General features: G+C 42.5%; 1 protein-coding gene across 3 annotated transcripts in view; it reads left to right on the forward strand.

The window, feature by feature from the left end:
- The first annotated feature begins 7,105 nt into the window (after window positions 1–7,105).
- Window positions 7,106–17,538, forward strand: part of NFIA (nuclear factor I A) — a 386,801-nt gene continuing 376,368 nt past the window's right edge. For all 3 annotated transcript variants that reach the window (XM_060089880.1, XM_060089882.1, XM_060089881.1), the window contains exons 1-2: window positions 7,106–7,477; window positions 12,921–13,452. In XM_060089880.1, coding sequence (XP_059945863.1) covers window positions 7,451–7,477; window positions 12,921–13,452 — 559 coding nt within the window. In that variant the 5' untranslated portion in view covers window positions 7,106–7,450. The remainder of the gene's footprint in view (window positions 7,478–12,920; window positions 13,453–17,538) is intronic.

A 17,538-nucleotide genomic window follows, 5' to 3' on the forward strand; every position in this document is an offset into this window, starting at 1 on the left:
AAAAGTTCACTTTGGAAATTGTACTAACCTACCACATTAGACTAAGTTAATGAACTACAGACATTGTACACAAAACTCACTGTTACCACTTACTGACAAGGCCTGGCTTGCTTAGCATTGGGAATTATTCAGACCATGGCCTCTACAGAGCAATGCAATACAAGGTGATACCTCTTGTGCATTTCAAAGGCTCTTAGCTCTTGACAAAACAGACCTCCATTCTCACAATAGGTCGATGTCCTATTTTACAGGTGTTATGTAACCATCTCAAGATCACACAGCCCTAGCACCAGCTGAACTAGGCTTAGAACTTTTCTGATTACTTAAAAAATTATTTTTTCTTTTTACTTAAGCCACTACATCTCATCAAGTGTATTTCTAGGGTGAAGGTAGTATGCCAAGTGGAAATGTATGCTCAGTGGAGGAGGCCAGGATTAAATGCCACAGACTTTCTAGAGCCAGACAATATCTGAATCTATCAGCAGCAGACCAGAACAGCCAAGCTTGCTTAACACCAAGGGCAGCCACAGTACTAAACCTCCCAGCAGTGCTGCATCAGTTAGCTAGTTGTAAAGTGCAAGCCTACAGCCAAAAATGTGGTTCAAAATAAAATAGGAGGTTTCTCTAACCTCTAATTTAACTGTGCAAGGTCCTGTTATTAATTAATTAGGTACCTTCACCAAGGACAGTTAAGAAAATCAGACAACTGCCAGGTTGCTTCCTATTCCTCTTGACTTCTTATTGGATAATTTTTATCAAGTGAGCTAAGTACACATTTTCACGTAACTCAGTTATTCAGCAAAACGTCCTAAGCTACTTAACTGATGTAAAGCAAACACATTTTAAAAAAACGCAATAGCCCGGTTGTGAAGCTTTCCAATTAAAGGAACACTCTCCCAGCACCACCACTGCATCAATGGCTAGTTTGTTGTTTAAAACAAACACATGAAAGGTTGACATTGAAATATCCTGATTACATGATCTTAAAGAGTCTGGATTAATAAGATGAATCAGTGAGATGAAGGACTTAATATTCCAATAATTGTGTTTTAACCCCCCTCCCCCTTTAAATGTCGAAATTCTTACAGCTCTTCTTTTGGGGGGATGGGAGGTAGAGGGGTGCATTAAACTTTGTGGAACCGAGGTTTTGTAAGGATATTGACAAATCACACAATTGCAATTAAGTTAGAATTTCACTGCATCTCCTGCTTTAAAGGAAGAGCTTTATTCTTGAGGGAGCGCACCTAACAATTTTGTCAGCCATCTGCAGAGAGCAGAGTCATTGCTTTTTCCTTTCTGAACCTGGAGCCGAAGCTTTATTTCACTGCGAGTTCTCTGTGACATTTTGCACTCTCTTGATTTAATGAACCAAAGAGGATCTTTAACTCTTGGTCTACACCAGTGCAAATAAAGGTTAAATCTCTCACTAACCATCATGAACTAGCCTAATAACTCACGAGAGGTTGTGGAAAAAGAAACCGAGAAAGCAGGTGTGCAGACTTGATTAAAACGTGCAAAACCCGCACAACCGCAGGCAAAGGTACTATATCCTCACATCTCCCTAGTACCGGCTGCGAGGTCCGCAAGCCGGGGATCTACTACTGCGCCAAAAACACCATCCTGCGAGCGGGGCCTAGTAACACAGGGGCTTTTCTTCCGAACGGTGTCCCGACCGGAGCTTGCGCTGAATGCCGGGGCTCCTATTGGCCACACGCCGTGGGGGAGGAGGAGACTGGCGGGGAGAGCGACAGGAGGAAGGGAGAAGGGGGCAAGGCCTTTTCCCTGCCCCCTCCCGGCCCCCTCCGCAGGCAGCCGCCGGCGCCTCTTGCATGGTTACTATGCAAATTGCAGCGATTGCGGAAATAAACAAGGGAGTAGGGACGGGAGAGAGGGACTGCGAATCGATGGCAACTTCTGCAAAGTCTCGTACAATCCAAAGCACACAAGGCAAAACCAGAGAGAATCTGAGAACCAGCCAGCCGGGGTTGGATCGCTTTCAAAAGAGAAGAGAGAGACAGTGAGAGAGGCAGAGAGCGCGCGTTGCAATTGCAAAAGCCTTCTGATTTGGAGTAAAAAAAAAAAAAAAAAAAAAAAAAAAAAAATCTCCAAGAAGCCTGCAATTGGCCAACAGCTTAAAAAAAAATCTCTTCCGGGTTTTCAACGGTTCCAAGTTTATTTAGATATCTTTTCTCATCCAAAAAAAAATGGGAACAACAAATGAAGCAATTCGTCCGAACATTTTAAAGTTTCTCACGTACTCTTTTTACATTGCAGTGGTACGTGGTACATCTTTAAACTTTCTATTTTGCGTTTATACGATAGGCGTTTTATAAACAACAATAATGGTAGAATGATTTTGTTTAATGGCTAAGACTTTAAAATTTCTCTAGCTTGCATATGCATTGAAGTGACTGCTGGGTAAATGTCTGTTGTAATGGTTTTGTTTTAAAAATGTAGCTTTGTGGATGGCTTTTTTTTTTCTTTTTTGCTATGTGCATCAGGGACCGGGTTTCCTTTTTTTTTTCCTCCCCGAGATTTGAAAAAATTGCTGAGCTTGACAGATTTTTTTCCTCCTAGCGCTTGCTCGGTTCCAGAAGGGGGAAAAAATCCTGTACGTGCTCTGTTCTGTAAAAAGACGTCTGGCCTCAGCAGTCAACCTAACCCGAAAAGAAATGTCTGGACCCGGAGAGTAATTGACGATTCGATCCTCTAATCAATGGGACAACATGGGAGATTGACAAAAGCTTTATCCAATCATATCCAAGCTTGGGTGTACAATGGCTCGCAACAGCCAGAGGGGGCCGGGCAGAGAAGATCTGAAGTTCTCTGCGGCTCTGAAGGGGATGGTGCGGTTCAAGCTGTCAAAGCTACAGGCTCTTCCGGATTTAGCAAGCACAATAGGAAAGAGTTTTCGAGTTTAAGAAAAAAAAAAAAAAAAAAAAACAGCGTGGGTTTTGTTTTGTCTTGTTTTGCGTGAATTGTATGCCTTCTCCATTGCCTTTTGGGAAAAGTTTTAAAAAATTCTGCTAGAGAAATCTTTAACTTTGCATGAGTTGTTATTTGTAAATTCAGGGAAGCTGTTTATGGTTGTGGAAGGTGAGGTTCAACTTTTAAAAATGTGTGGCTTGAAAACTGGGACTGTAGTGAGCTTTGGGAAGTAATATATTGCACAATTAGCCTTGCAAAACGTCTTACTCTGATTATCTTAGAAGCTTTGTCTTTTCAGGTACTTTGAAGGAATAGGCAAGCCTCTCTTGAACTCTAAACAACAGTTTTAAGGGAGAGGGACTGTTTCACAGGTGGATTGACAGCTGTTTTATACATTTGAAAGGAAGATGGGGAGAAAGAGAGTGTTGTTCTTGACTTTTCTTGAATTCTGTTTAAATATATGGTCAATAGCGAATAGGATCTTGAGGCTGGCCAAGTTCACGTTTCTTCTTGTTACCACAACAACTCCTGTGGAGGGTGTGTGTGGAAGATTGCTGACTTGCTAACTCTTAGCTGGAGTCTGGCCTCTTGGACAAGTCTTTGACACCAATCCAGTGGAAACCAACTGCGGTAGCTTGTCTTGGAGACAGTAACTGGCAGCCTCTGACTAAAATATATCCATCTCTTCCTTCCCTCTGAGCTGTGTAGACACCTAATTCTGTTGGGAAGTGAATGGAAAATAATATAGGCTCTTTCCCATCTTTGGCTTAAATTCCCATTGAGCTATTTCCCAAGGCTTTAGGCCTTCTAATCAAATCTGGCCTGGAAATCTGATGTAAGAATCCACTTGGATGCTCAGTTCAGCAACATGATTCAATTTAGGAATATATGCATATAAGAAAAATCTGCACACAAGTGACTGTAGGTCAAAAAACTAGAGAAGAAAAATGTTGGAAGATGCTAGTAATAAAGTTAGTCTTGGTAGGAACTATAGTAAATGGCGTTGTCACTTATGAACCCCAATTTTACCTTCATTGCTTTGTACATTAAAATCTAAATCATATTAATAAGATCTTCCTATTAAGTAACCTCCAAAATGAGAAGTATTTGAGATGTACATATAAGTGAAACCTTATTGACATAATTTATATATCTAAGAGGATTTCACTAAAACTGGCAAGGTAACATTTCTGCAAATAAAACACAGCAAATGCAAGGCTGGGCTCTCTGCCAGGGAGAATATGGATAGCAGAGAGCATGACAGGAGCCTCCTTTGCGCAGAGACAATCCCATTTCAAGGCAGCCGCCTAGCACTTGCAAAATAAATGACTGGAGTGGTTATTTCCAATAAGGGATTTATCCTTCCTAACAATGGGTCACTTATATGATTGCAGTAAACTAGTTTTTGTACTTCACCTGTGTTTCCTACACTGTTCTCTTTACTATCCTTTCTTTCTTTTCTTCGCCCTCCATCCCTGTTCTCTTTCAAGGGTCTTAGTATCCTTGTGAACCCTGGACAAGGATTTACTTTTGCAACTTGGGACGTAGGGGAGAGGGTTGGAAAGGTTTTCTAGCCCCAGTCTGCCCTTTGAGGAACATCTGTTTCTTTGTGTGTTTAAATTTATGCCTGTTGGAGAGAAAGTTACCAGAAGCCTCTCTGTAACTGTAACTCTTCTACTGTATTTTTCGCAGTCCTGTTTCCAAAGGCTGTAGTTGGAACTGTGCTTTGTAGTGTTTCCCCCGCCGGCCCACCCCCCCCCCACCTCCCGCGGGGGAGGGAGCGGGAGCTGGCGGAGGTAGGAGAGAAAGCAGGAGCGGATGTGCAGGGCTTTGGTGCTGAACTTGGATCCAGCCTTTGCCTAGAGGGCGCAAACAATCGTCCCATATCCAAAAGTCTTACGAAGGGCGCCAAAAGTTACTTAAGATAATATTGCTAACCGCAGAAAGCTGGAAATCGCGGGCACATCCACTGCTGCAACAAAAGAAGTTTTCAAAGTAGAAATAGCAGCATTAAATTACTTTTCCCCATTTTTTTTAAAACCAGGGCGACATGCCAGCCCTTTCTAAAAAATTATTTTCCTTTTTCTCGAGATTCAATTAAAAGTCAGCATCTTTGCTGTTTTGGGAAGAGGCAGATGTGAAGTCTATCTTTTAACACACCAAAAGAAAGATTTTAATCTGCTCTGGAAGAAAGCTTCCCAAGAGTACACACTCAGAACAATAACTTCTCACTGTGCCTCAGTTACATGTTGGAACCGTCAGCCAGAAACTTCTATCGAGGAAACTTGGAGCGCGTTGAAGTTATAGATCCCAGCAAGGGTTTTCGTGGCCAGGGATGTTGTCTCTGTTATTCGGCTTGCCTTTTAGGACGTTTCTCCCCTACTGATAATCCAAAAGGAACCAAGGAAAAGCAGTTGTGTAGTTTGGGAAGACGGGGCTCTCTCATTAAAGGTTTAAGTCATTATTTCCCCTCACCCCTTAATAAATAATCAGAGAGTTTTCCAAGGAGATTTAGAAGCGGGGGGGGGCGTGTGAAAATGGTCTCTTGAGAATTCAGGAATTATTCTGGCAATAAAGTAACTGGAGAACAAGCATAAAATCACGTTAGAAAGATGCAGAGTATTTCAGAGAACTTTGTTTTCTCCAGTAGCATATTTCTTGCTCCTTACTTTTAAAAAGGGGGTGGGGTGGGGGAGAGTCTGAATGAGAGTGGCCTTAACATGTCACCTCACCCTCACATGCTGAGTGGGCATTCCTACAGGAATTTCCTCTTTTCAGAGGCTCTCTAGCTGTGTAACCTCTACCAAGGTGCAGATTCCCCTGTCTGTGTGCCAGAGCCTTTCAACGTGATACAGTCGTCTTTCCTTTTGGAATCTTGAGAAGGATTAGAAAATGCAGCAGGCTGCAAACTAGAGTGAGGGAGATGAGGAGGAAGAAATGGGATGGGGGTTTGGAGGAAGGAGGTATACTTTTTTTTTTTCTTTCCCATCAGTGAAGAGAGTCTAGAGAGAAAATATGAGGTTAAAAAAAACTGGAAAAGCAGGCTTATTGGCAACTTGCCAAACCCTAAAAACCACCCCCTTTTTTGCCAAAACAATACTTTAGCAAACCTAAAATAATTGCAGGAAGCTCTTTTCCATTTTAAGAACTATTACCTGGGGGAGGGAAAAAGAGGGGATTCTTAAAAGGCACCCTTCCAGAGGTGTCTCAGGAACAGGGACAGTAATGATAGCATGCGTCCAGTTCTGGGCACGTGTTTTTGGACCAGAATATCTCCCTTCCCTACGGGGACATCCCTTTCACATTTTTTTTTTCTTCCTAAAAAGAGAAAGATGTCATAGCTAAACCACTGTTGTTTCTGAACGTGACAGAACTTTTTCTATGGCGTCTGTGTTCAAACCCACTAGTTTCACAGTCCTAGGAGGGAGAATGCTAGTTAATCTCCGCCTCCCTTTCTCCAGACACCACCCCCCCAGCCCCCAAATCCGGTGAATCTTCCTTGTGAAAATTTCCCCCACCACCCCCGCTTCTGGAGGCCATAGGACTGAAGCTGCACAAAGTTTGCAGGATTTTGTGCATAATTACCTCTGCCGACGATCTATTCCCACAAAAAGCTTCGTTGGAAAGACTACAATGCTTTGAGCCGTACCGCATTTCAGAAGGGAACAAAAGTTACCTAGGAGGTCTGATTTTTAAAAATATTTGCATACATGCAAATTTGCCCCCCCCCCGCCTTCTCCGCGGTTCTCTACGTGCCCACGCAGCGAACCGAGGGGTGCAGGGCAACCTGGCAAAGTTGCCCAAGTCCTCCACCGAGGTCCGCGAAGGTCTGCGGCGGGGGTTGGGGGATGGGAACGAGGAAAAGTAGTTTTGTTTGCTTAAGCACATCCTGTGGCAGCCTATAGCTGCCCGGGAGTACAGACTGTAACTGCTCCTCACTGCGTTACCCAGTAATGCGCTGAGCGGGGACTGGGGGGGCGGAGGGGGGTGCCGAGCGAGCGAGCGAGAGAGCCAGGGAGCGAGCGAGGGAGCGAGAGAGGAGCGAGCGAGAGCGGCCGCGGAGGCTCGGGACCCGGCTGGCCGCGCGGCGCCGCAGCCGCCCCCTCCCCCACACCGCCCCCCCACCCCCCCGCGGCGGCGCGAGCGGGCGGCGGCCGTGCGGTGCGGTGCAGAGCGGAGGCGGAGGCGGGCGCGCGGGCAGCTCGCGGGCACCCGGCCGGCGGGCGCGGGAGCTGGAAAGGGTGCGCTATGCCTTTAACGCCCGCGTACAGTAGACATGTATAGTGGAGTGTAGGGAAACTCTAGGCGGGGTTAAAGTTCAGCTCATGGAGCGGCAATAGCGCTGGCTGGCTGCAGTTGAGCCGAGTTGGAAATGTGAACGCAAGAAGCAGGCTTGATTTTTTTTTCTCCCCCCTTCTCTCTCTCTCCTCCTCTCTCCCTCTTTCTCCTTTCTCACCCGCACTCACGCACACCTCCAAACCGCACACCCAGACGCACACGCACACCCCACCGCCGGGCAGTGATGTATTCTCCGCTCTGTCTCACCCAGGTAAGCAGCTGTTTGGATGCGGAGGGGCTGTGGGGGTCGGAGTGGCGGGGGCCGACCTGGGGCCGGGCCGGGGGTGCCGGGGACCCCCGCGCCAGCAGGGCCCGGGACATGTGTCTCGGGGTGTGCCCGTGTCTGCGCGTGTTTCGGTGTGTGTGTGTGTGTGTGTGCGCGCGTATGCTCGTGGAGGGGGTGGTGGTGGAGAAATACAGCTTTAAGAAAGTAACTTTGTTTCCATGCGGGTGCATTCCTCTTGCACGGCCATTTGTGTGGGCACATGGCTAATGGCGCCCTCTTATTAATGCGTTAATTAATATCGGGGCGATTGACTGCGGAACGGCGGTGTTTTCGGACGCCCCGCACGTGTTTCGGCGGGGTTGCAGCCCATGACACGCTGAAATCTGGACTCAGCGTTTCTGCAGGCGCGAGGCCGGTTTCTGTAGTTAACGCGGCGCCCGGGGAGGGGGGCGCTGACGGAGCCCCCAGCACGCCCCGCACTCTCGGGGCCGCTGCACCCCTGGCTGCGGGAGAACTCGGGTCCCCGCGCCCGCTGCCCGCCCGCTGAGCCCGCGCCGCAGCAGCCTCCCCAAACTCTTACTTTTGTTTATTGTTTGTCAGCCTTTGGGGTCCGGCCGCGGGAGGGCCCCGGGGCCCCGGGCCCCCGCCGGGACAGCGCCCCTTGGGCACGGGCGGGCGGCGGCGAGCCGGTCCCGGGGCTCGGCGGAGCGGAGCTGCGTGGCCCCGCGTCCCCCCGCGCCGGCCGGGTGGAGCCTGCGTCCTCGCCGCCCGTCGCCCGCTCGCTTTCCCGAGCGAAAGTTTCGGTGCCGGGAAGAACCCACGCTGCGCGGGTCGGCGAGCGACGGAGGCCACGAGCCGCGAGCCGCGAGCCGCGGGCCGGGGCGCGCCGGGCGGAGTTGGGCTACCGGCCGCGAGCCTGAGCGGCGGCCGGGCCGGACGCGACTCCCCCCGCCCCGTCGCCGCCGCCGCCGCCGCCGCCGCCGCCGCCTCCCGCTGCTGCCGCGCGACTCGGGCCGCCCCGCGCACCGGACGGGGGCAACTTTTCCCTCCGACCTAACTCGGAGCGTGGGTCTCTCTCGCCCCAGCGCCTCTCCTTTCCATGCCCTCCCTTTCCATCCCTCCCTTGTCTGCACCACCCCCAAGCAAAATATTGCTACTTCACGGCCCCAAGTTTGGTCCCTTTTGAATATATTATTTATTTTCTTTGAGTAAAAGGCATGAAGGTAAAGTGATTTTGCGCTAAAATTTTTTTGAAGAAAAGTGTGAGCCTTCATACTGTTTTGGTACATTGCGATCTGACCATTAATCACCTAGATGAAGTTTGTATGCTTCATATAAAATGTTTATTCACCACTCCCTTCAAAAACCTGCTACCACCTCTTGCTTTCATTTAGCAGGAGATAACGGTTTAACCGGAATACTTTCTGGAAGACTAAAAAGTATCCATAGTTTCTTCTCTCTTCTCTAGTTTCTGGATTTATTTCCCACATGACATGCCTTCTTATTGCAATATCTAACAGTCATCTACCGGCTATTTGATCTTAGAAGACTCTTAAATGCATCTTCTATGTTGAAATGGTCTGTTTGGGATTTAGGCCTAGCATTAATAATGGATAGCAGTTGCTTTTAGTTATTGTAAAAGTTTTTTATTTTTCCCTAACAAACTTCCAAAGTTCCTATTTTAGTAACTCGTGGAAGTGTGGAATGAAACTTTTCCAACCAGTTTTGGCAAGGTTCACAATTGCATATGGATAAGATGCAAAGTGTAAGATAATTTGAATGAGTTATGACTACAGTGAAAATGCTGAGATTCAAAGGCTGAAGTTCTAGCTGGCAAAAGTTTGCAACACGTAGAACTGGTAGATAATACCAGTGTGCTGTCCTAGTGGGGAAGGACCTTAGCAGACACATTAGCGTCTTCGCCAGTGAGCTCTCAATAGATAAATTTGTGTTTTGGGATAGTGCATACATGAGGATACCTGTGTACCTATGCAGGCCCAGGGCATAGTCAGGTATTTAACAAAGTTGGATTCTCTTGGTTCATGAACTATTATCACATTAAGAAAGTTTTTTTTTTTTAAAACCTATTTGGCAGTGACATTTAGTAGGCCTTCTTCTGGAAACACCACTAAGAGAAACGCTTACTTAGTGTAACAGTTTGTAAAGAAAATGTACACTAAATAGTGAATGAGGGCCATATATTTTATGAGTTCTTCTTTTAGAAATTGATTCACAATTTATTTAACTTGCCGGAATATTTATAAAGCTTTAGAGCCAGTTTTAAAAAGAAAAACTTAGGTAATTTATTGGTCGTTAAAGAAAGTCCAGTAAAGCGCAGTGATAAAAATTACTCTAAATGAAAGAATAAAATCCATATACATGTGCAATTTTTAAAAACTTTATCAGGAAAATTCCAGACATCGTATTTTAATCCATGTGGACACATCTTAACCAAATCATGTACCTGGTCATAGAATGGCAACAGTAGAAATTTATAGGTGAACCTTTGAAAGAGGTAGTTCCAAAAATATCAGCATTCTGTGGTTCCGAAACTTGGCTTACTTACAAACAGATGAACGTTGAAGATGCTGATTCAAAGTCCTACCACTTTTGAAACAGGTTTTCAGGTTTGTTTTTATTGGTGGCCCATAACTTTCTCACTGAGTACATACGTAAAATATTCTTTGTTTTCTTTTGAATATTTTGAAATATTGTATAGCTTATGGCGGTATGTGCAACAACATGCTTTATAAGGGCATACTGTTTTGTTTTTAAACTAATTTATGCTGTGCCTGGGCATTTCCTGCAAGTGAATGATGTTCTTTAGTTTTGATGTTCTGGAATATTTCTAATTGTGCATTGAGAAATATAACTAGCACTTTCCTTGTGTATGTGAGTAAGAGTCATACAAAATATTGTGCACTTTTATTGGCACATTCTTAAAACCTTTGGGGAGTAATAACTTGTAAATACTTTTGATGTAAAACTGGGGACTTAGATTATTCTTAATGATTAGTTGAGATAGTTGGCCTTATTTAAGGATTTTTATGATGAGATATATGGGCAGTTGGTTGGCAGGTAAACAAAATCCTTTTGAACACGAATGCACGCAGTTCGCAGTTCTCTGAGAAGCATATTGGGAGTATCTTCGAACACTTAAATGTCACATTAGAAGGTTTATTTTAAATGTTTATCATCATTAATAAAGCTCTTTAATAAGACAAGGTTTTGACATAAATATGAATTGTTTGGAGCTAAGTTATTCTTTGCATTTTAAAATGGGGCTGAGACTTTAAAATGAAATCCTCATTTTGGTGAAAGCTCACTTTGTAGTTAAGGTAGACTCCGGGCGTTCTTTGCATAATTCCACAGAGCCTTGGTCCCTAGCATGTCTTGTGTATATAAGAAAATCAGTCAATGTGAAGGACTGTTTCAAACCCCAAATTTATGTATTTTAGAGCATTTCAAGGATGAGCTCAGAATTTAGTAATGTTTAAATGCTTTGCAGTTTGGCGTATACCTTATAGATAAACTGTGACTTGAAAAATGCTCCCCCCACCCCATTTCTCTCTTCTAAAGTACGGCAATAGGAAAGATTCTCAAACATCAGAAATTTTAAAGTGCTAATGGTGTATGGGGAAGAATAATAGAATTCTTGTATTTTTCTCTGTTTTTTTCTCCACTTAAAGAATGCACATGTGTTGTGAAAGCTGACTTCTCTTTTGGATTCTTTTATTGAAAAAGAGCAGTTTTCAAACCTAAACTTGAAATACGGAGCCTGAAATTTGTTGAGAGAGGGAAAAAAATGTTGATTATTGGAATGATTTAGTGTGTATTATATTAATATAACCTTACTTTAAAAAAAAAGTCATATGTAGTGTTTAAGTGATTGATTATAGCTTACAATATTTTAACAGGCTTGATTGTTAAAGTATTTCACCAATTTTAAGCACTCAGTTTATATTTGAATGTTTAAAAATTAATAATTGCTTTAATAGTAATAATATTTTGGACATTACAGTTACTTGTGCCTCCAAAATATATTTAGATGGATATTACAAACCAAAAAAGAATGCATTTTATATTTGTCTGTCCTACACCCTTTTAAAAAAAGTCATCAAATATCCCTTTGGTTTTCTTATCCTCATTTATTTGAAAGTAAATAATTTATCTTTTGGGGGGAGGGTTGTGCGGTGGAGAGAAGTTAAGATTAGTAAGATTAGTGTGGGGTTGGTTAATCAAAAGTTAGATGTACTCAGAAAGCTTTGTGGAGTTACTGTTTAATTTTTCTTTAATTTTATATTTCTATTTCCTAAGAAAATGTCAAGTAAAAGAATCAAGCATTTTCCATAAAACAGTAAGAAAAATTTAAATGTTTTAAATTCAATTTTATTTTCAAATTACTTGCATTTTAAGAGGCAACCATGAGGGTTTTCCGGGAGTCTCGTAAACATTGAATATACCAGGTTCCCTGTTTCCCTGTGAGAAAAAGCCTGAAATATTATTTTCAAAATTTAAATGAGTATTCTGTTTTTTCGGAATGATTATCACTGAAGGTATTTCACAATCAGATCAGTAAATTGAATGTGTTTAGTTGCAGCCGTGTTGTCACAGTGACGCATTCTGTTTACTATCTGGCTTGTATGCTTTTCTTTGTTTTTTTTTTTCCTTTTTTCCCTGTTTTGTTTCATTTCTATAATATCAGCAATTATGTCTTGAACATAGATCTTTTATTTAGTCCGATCAGTATCAAATCCATCTCTTCTTTTGTATATGGACCTGCCAAATTTTTCTAAGTTTTTGACTAAAAAAAATTGTGTGTAACTAATACTTAGAAAGGAATTAGATGTTACCAAAATGACTAAGAAACAGATCAGAGTCTACATCAGAGTCTACTTTTAGAGGGGAAAGTCTTTGTTTCCATTGATCGTGGAGATGATTTTTGCTCCTAGACTTCCATAAACATTGACTGGCATCTAAATGTTTAGGATTTGCCAATCTGGCCGCCGAGCCCTGGCTGTACTACAAGTAGTGAGGTCAAGGCTGGAGCAAAATTAGATATGCCTTCCTTGAAATAGGGTTAAGATTATATGTTGTTATAAACATTTCGATAAACTTCACTTACTGTCTAAAGAATCTGGGACCTAGGCCCGACAGTAGAACCTGGTACACTTCTGTGAACATAACAAAACATTTTTTACTTTTTAACGGTTTTCTTCTTTAAGATTGTGAGACATGATACCGATGGTTTTTTTTCCCCCCTCTTGGACTTCCCATAGGGATCCCATGTATGATTTTGGTAACGTAATGCTTGAATCAAATTTCAAGTGAAATAAGGATATATTTTTTTAAAGGTGAACACCTGAAGAAGTGCTGTTGCCTTTTGTTTTCATTATAGTTATCTTTTTGTCTTCATTCATTTCCTCAGGATGAATTTCATCCTTTCATCGAAGCACTTCTGCCCCACGTCCGAGCCTTCGCCTACACATGGTTCAACCTGCAGGCCCGAAAACGAAAATACTTCAAAAAACATGAAAAGCGTATGTCAAAAGAAGAAGAGAGAGCCGTGAAGGATGAGTTGCTAAGTGAAAAACCAGAGGTCAAGCAGAAATGGGCATCTCGACTTCTGGCCAAGTTGCGGAAAGATATCCGACCTGAGTACCGAGAGGATTTTGTTCTTACAGTCACAGGGAAAAAGCCTCCGTGTTGTGTTCTTTCCAACCCAGACCAGAAAGGCAAGATGCGAAGAATTGACTGCCTCCGCCAGGCAGATAAAGTCTGGAGGTTGGACCTTGTTATGGTGATTTTATTTAAAGGTATTCCGCTTGAAAGTACTGATGGCGAGCGCCTTGTAAAGTCCCCGCAGTGCTCTAATCCAGGGCTCTGTGTCCAGCCCCATCACATAGGGGTTTCTGTTAAGGAACTCGATTTATATTTGGCATACTTTGTGCATGCAGCAGGTAAGTGCAATGGTGAAAAGTCGGTCCACTTTCTCGCGTGTGCTTTTTTTCCTGATGACCTCTGTATGTGCTGGGCCATTCCCGAGCTCCCTACGGCAGGCCATGTCCACATGGATGGTGTGGTGTCCAAGGTAGACCAACATCGGAGTAGCCAGATCCTCCATTGTTTGAGATTCCACCTTCATTCAGGTGGAGAAGCGTAGCTTGGAGAGCATTCTCGCTAAGTTTAGTTCTTTTGTCAAGTAGTGTTATCAGAGGTGTTGGTCATCAGTTATGGGATATGTGTAAATCACGTTTTTTGATGAGGGGTGAGAGAAGCCTCATAAAAACCCTTGTAAGAAAGAGTCTATTTTAACTGGCAAGTGATCTAGTTAAAAAGCGTTTAGTTTGGTTGTGAGGCAATATTTTTAGTTGCTTTTCTTCTGGGAGTGTTTTTATCTACTGGGGTCTCTTGAACCCCCTGCTAACTAAGAAGAGGTTGGAGGTAAGATTGCTACCAAATCGCTGATCATTTATGAAGGAAAAAGAAATCACACTAGTACAAACTTAGTAGCTTTGTATTAGGAATACTTAGTGTTGTTTACAATAGCTAAAGGAAAAAACAAACCAATTCTTTAAGTAACTGATGGAAAGATTAATCTGAAAAGTAACCAAACCTGTATAGTGCATGAGCACATTGAGAAATAGATATTGATAATTGATTTGGTGAGTTGCGTGATTTGTAATAAAATTCTTTATTGTTCCAAGGCTGTTTTCAAGGCATGCTTTACCTGTGCATATTACAGCATGTAGAGTAGCATTCAGGATAAAACTATTGAGGACTGGATAAAATAATGCATTTTTACTTTGTTCCTCTCATCTTGTTTTGGACAAAAGGCTCATTGTGTTACGTGAAAGCTCAGGTCTTGTGAAACTTGTTGACTTTTTATATGTACATATCGGTCTTGCTAGATTACCTTCATGGCAGTTACTTGAGCCAGATGGAAGAAAGAAGGTTGTGGAATCCTACCAGTAGGTTGTTTTGGGGTTCATGTATTTTTTTTTCATAAAGAACAGAGAAGATGTTACCGGTAAAAGCGATACTCCATTGTTTTGCAAAACATTTTCAATTCTAAAAATATGAGCTCTTAGAAGTCATCTGATATCCTATTCTGTATTATTTTTCTCAATATATGTTTTAGAAAGAGAACTTTTGTTATCCCTCTGTCCTAACATAAGAAACTGGAGAAATTTACTTTGCAAGCATGTCACATCATCATTTGCATTCTGTTGGCAGGGGATAAATGAGTATTTTAGAGGATGTGATCTGTAAGTGTTTCAAATATTTGGGTTTTTGAAAATGTATACTTAATTATAAGAAGTGCCTGTTGCTTTAGCCAGTTCTGGGTAGCAAAAACGAAAAGGCAGCACCTTTCAGATGACCTCTAAACAGGAACAAGTGGCCCTTAACTCCCTGTTAACCCTATTGTTGTTACTTTATTTTGTCTATTGAAAAAGCAGAGTTAAAATTTTTTTAAAATTTATTTGCATATATAAGTGGAGAATCTACTAGGACAAGGTGCAAAAAAAGTTGTGGGTATTATATGCTTTGGGGGAGCACTCTCTAAAAATCTAGTGTTTCATCTCTTGGATATTTGGAGAAGTAAATAACTTACAATAAATGCTCTAACGGACCAATATAAGAAGTTGCAGGCGTCAGTGGGTGATGCCCATCATGGTAGGTGCTTCCTTACAAGGTAACATCAAAGCGAAATACCTGTTATGCATTTATTGGTGTGAGCAGCATCCCTTCTAATTTTTAGATGTGAACGTTTCCCTTAGATTCACAGAGACGCGGCCTTCCTCGCTCTCGCCGTTTCACGTTGGATTCTCTCTCGCTGTTGACAGTTTGTGCCTGTGCTGTGGCTCCAGATCCCTTGAGCCATCATAGTTGCTGGTGGTTTCAATGACCTGAAGGGTGATGTTGGTAAAATGGCAGGTAGACTGTTGCTTAGGAGAGTTAGCATCCTTATTGCTTATGAAAGATTTATTGCCAGCACTGTGGATCAGACTACCTTTCGGTTCGGTTTTCCTGCGCCTCCCAGAATCCCTCGGTCGCCTGAACGGTGGCCAAGTACAGGCCATTGGCTCTCCCTGCGCAGCCGTGGCGCCTCTGTGCGCACCAGGATGGGTCTGAGGGATGCTCAAGGCCTTTTGTCTGAAAATATCTCAGATGTGATTTAAGAGATTTAGAGACCTGTTATTTGTGGAAGGGAAGCTGCCAGTACAAATAGGAGGTAGATCGGTCAACTCACATACAACTGATTTGACAAGCATCTGTTATAATGCTGAAGATTTGTAAACACTAAACAATGTTTTTACCTCCTTAAAAGTTTTGAGAACTTGCCAGTATTGGCAGGAGGCAGAGACTCTGAAATGTGCTTCAAGAAACATGCCAAAACCATTGTGGCCTTTTCACCTATAGTCTTTTTTTTCCCTCTCTTTCTTTTACATGTATTTTTCTTTCTTCCAAAATGCCATTTTTCCCCCTTGATGGCCACAGGAAGATCCTTTTTTTTCTTTCTAAAAATGCATATAATAATTATTGCTTCATGCCTCGGCCTCTTCTTGGGAAGGAAGTTGAAATCTTAGAACGCACATGTAAATACTGGAAGCTACTGCAGAATCAATTGTTTTTTAAAAGCGGAGGTGATTTTTCTAAGACTGATTGAGATGCTAAAATACAATACATAAACTGCATTCCTTTTTCTTCTCTAAATCCAGGGGTATTAGAACTGTGTGAATTCTGTGGCTGATAACCAGTAACAAGTGTAATGAAATCGGAGTGATTCCATAAGCCTGAGAATTTCATCTCATTAAAAGTATAAAAGAGTAAAACCATTTTATGCCTTTAATTTGGTCTCTCTTTGAGTCGTTCTTCCCATGGATCATATGACAACTTTGAGATATTATGGTATTGTGGTAAATGGTGTTCTTTGTGGGCGTGTAACAGTAAAGCTAATTTATGACCAGTCTTTACCAGATGATCTGTATCAGAATCTACAATATACCCGGCACGTGGCAAGGTCACAATTTAAGTTGTTAAGGTCATAACCTTAGCCACCAGGCATTTGACCTTTTAGATAAAGTTAACCTTTGTTCATTAGTAGGCACTCAACCGAGAACTTTCTGGAGAGTTTTTTTTTTTTTTAACTGCTTCTGTATAACTTCTGGTAATGTAATCAGATTCTAGAAAGATTTTCAGTTGAGTTAGTTAAATTTTGTAAGAGGTTAGACTTTTTAAGGACTCATCTCTTGGATAGAGGTAGGTTGCTGTGTCTAGGCCATAAAATGACTTTTTATAGTTATTACCTGCTGCGGGTAGAATGAAAGCTGAGGTAGCTGTGTGGAGATGTTTAAAAACTAAAATTAAACAAATAGAATTATGTTTAATTCAACGAAGGCCTTTGCTAATTTTTGAATGGCATTAGGCCTCAAAGATAAATCACAATGAGCATCTTCACTTTTTGCAGATGAGGGATTTTTTAAGATTGGAAGTATTTTTAGTTACCTTAAAATTCACTCTGAAAGACTAATACATAACCAGAATTTGTCAGGTAGTTGCTGTAATTGCTAATTAGTCAGGGACGGAGCGAATTGAACTTGTCCTAATGGTAGCAGGAGTACTTGTTAGTTTCAGGGTAGAAAGTGAACCCGTTTGCACAATAGTGTTTTAGTTTAATAGTTACAGATTGCTTCCATGGTCTCTCTTTACTACCTTTACTTAGTGTTGCTCGGCAGGAATAGTAAAGGTCCCGTCGCTTACTGAAAGAGTTGCGGTGTCTGCGAAGCCTGGTGCCTGTCCTGGAAACCTGACGGCGGTGTTACTGATGCCCACATTACCTGTACCATATTGTTCACTTAATTATGCTGTCCTGGACGCTCATTTCAAATTATTTACATTACTACTAGTTCTACTCTGATAGGCCACGTATTATTCCATTTCAGCAAAGAGAGAGAGACTCCCATTCAGGTGCGTTCTAGTTGTATTTTGGCTTCGTGATTGCCATTCCTTCATATAGTAATAGAGAAAGCCGTGATATGCAG

The sequence above is a fragment of the Mesoplodon densirostris genome, chromosome 2, assembly GCF_025265405.1.
Source record: "Mesoplodon densirostris isolate mMesDen1 chromosome 2, mMesDen1 primary haplotype, whole genome shotgun sequence".
Lineage (NCBI taxonomy): Eukaryota > Metazoa > Chordata > Mammalia > Artiodactyla > Ziphiidae > Mesoplodon > Mesoplodon densirostris.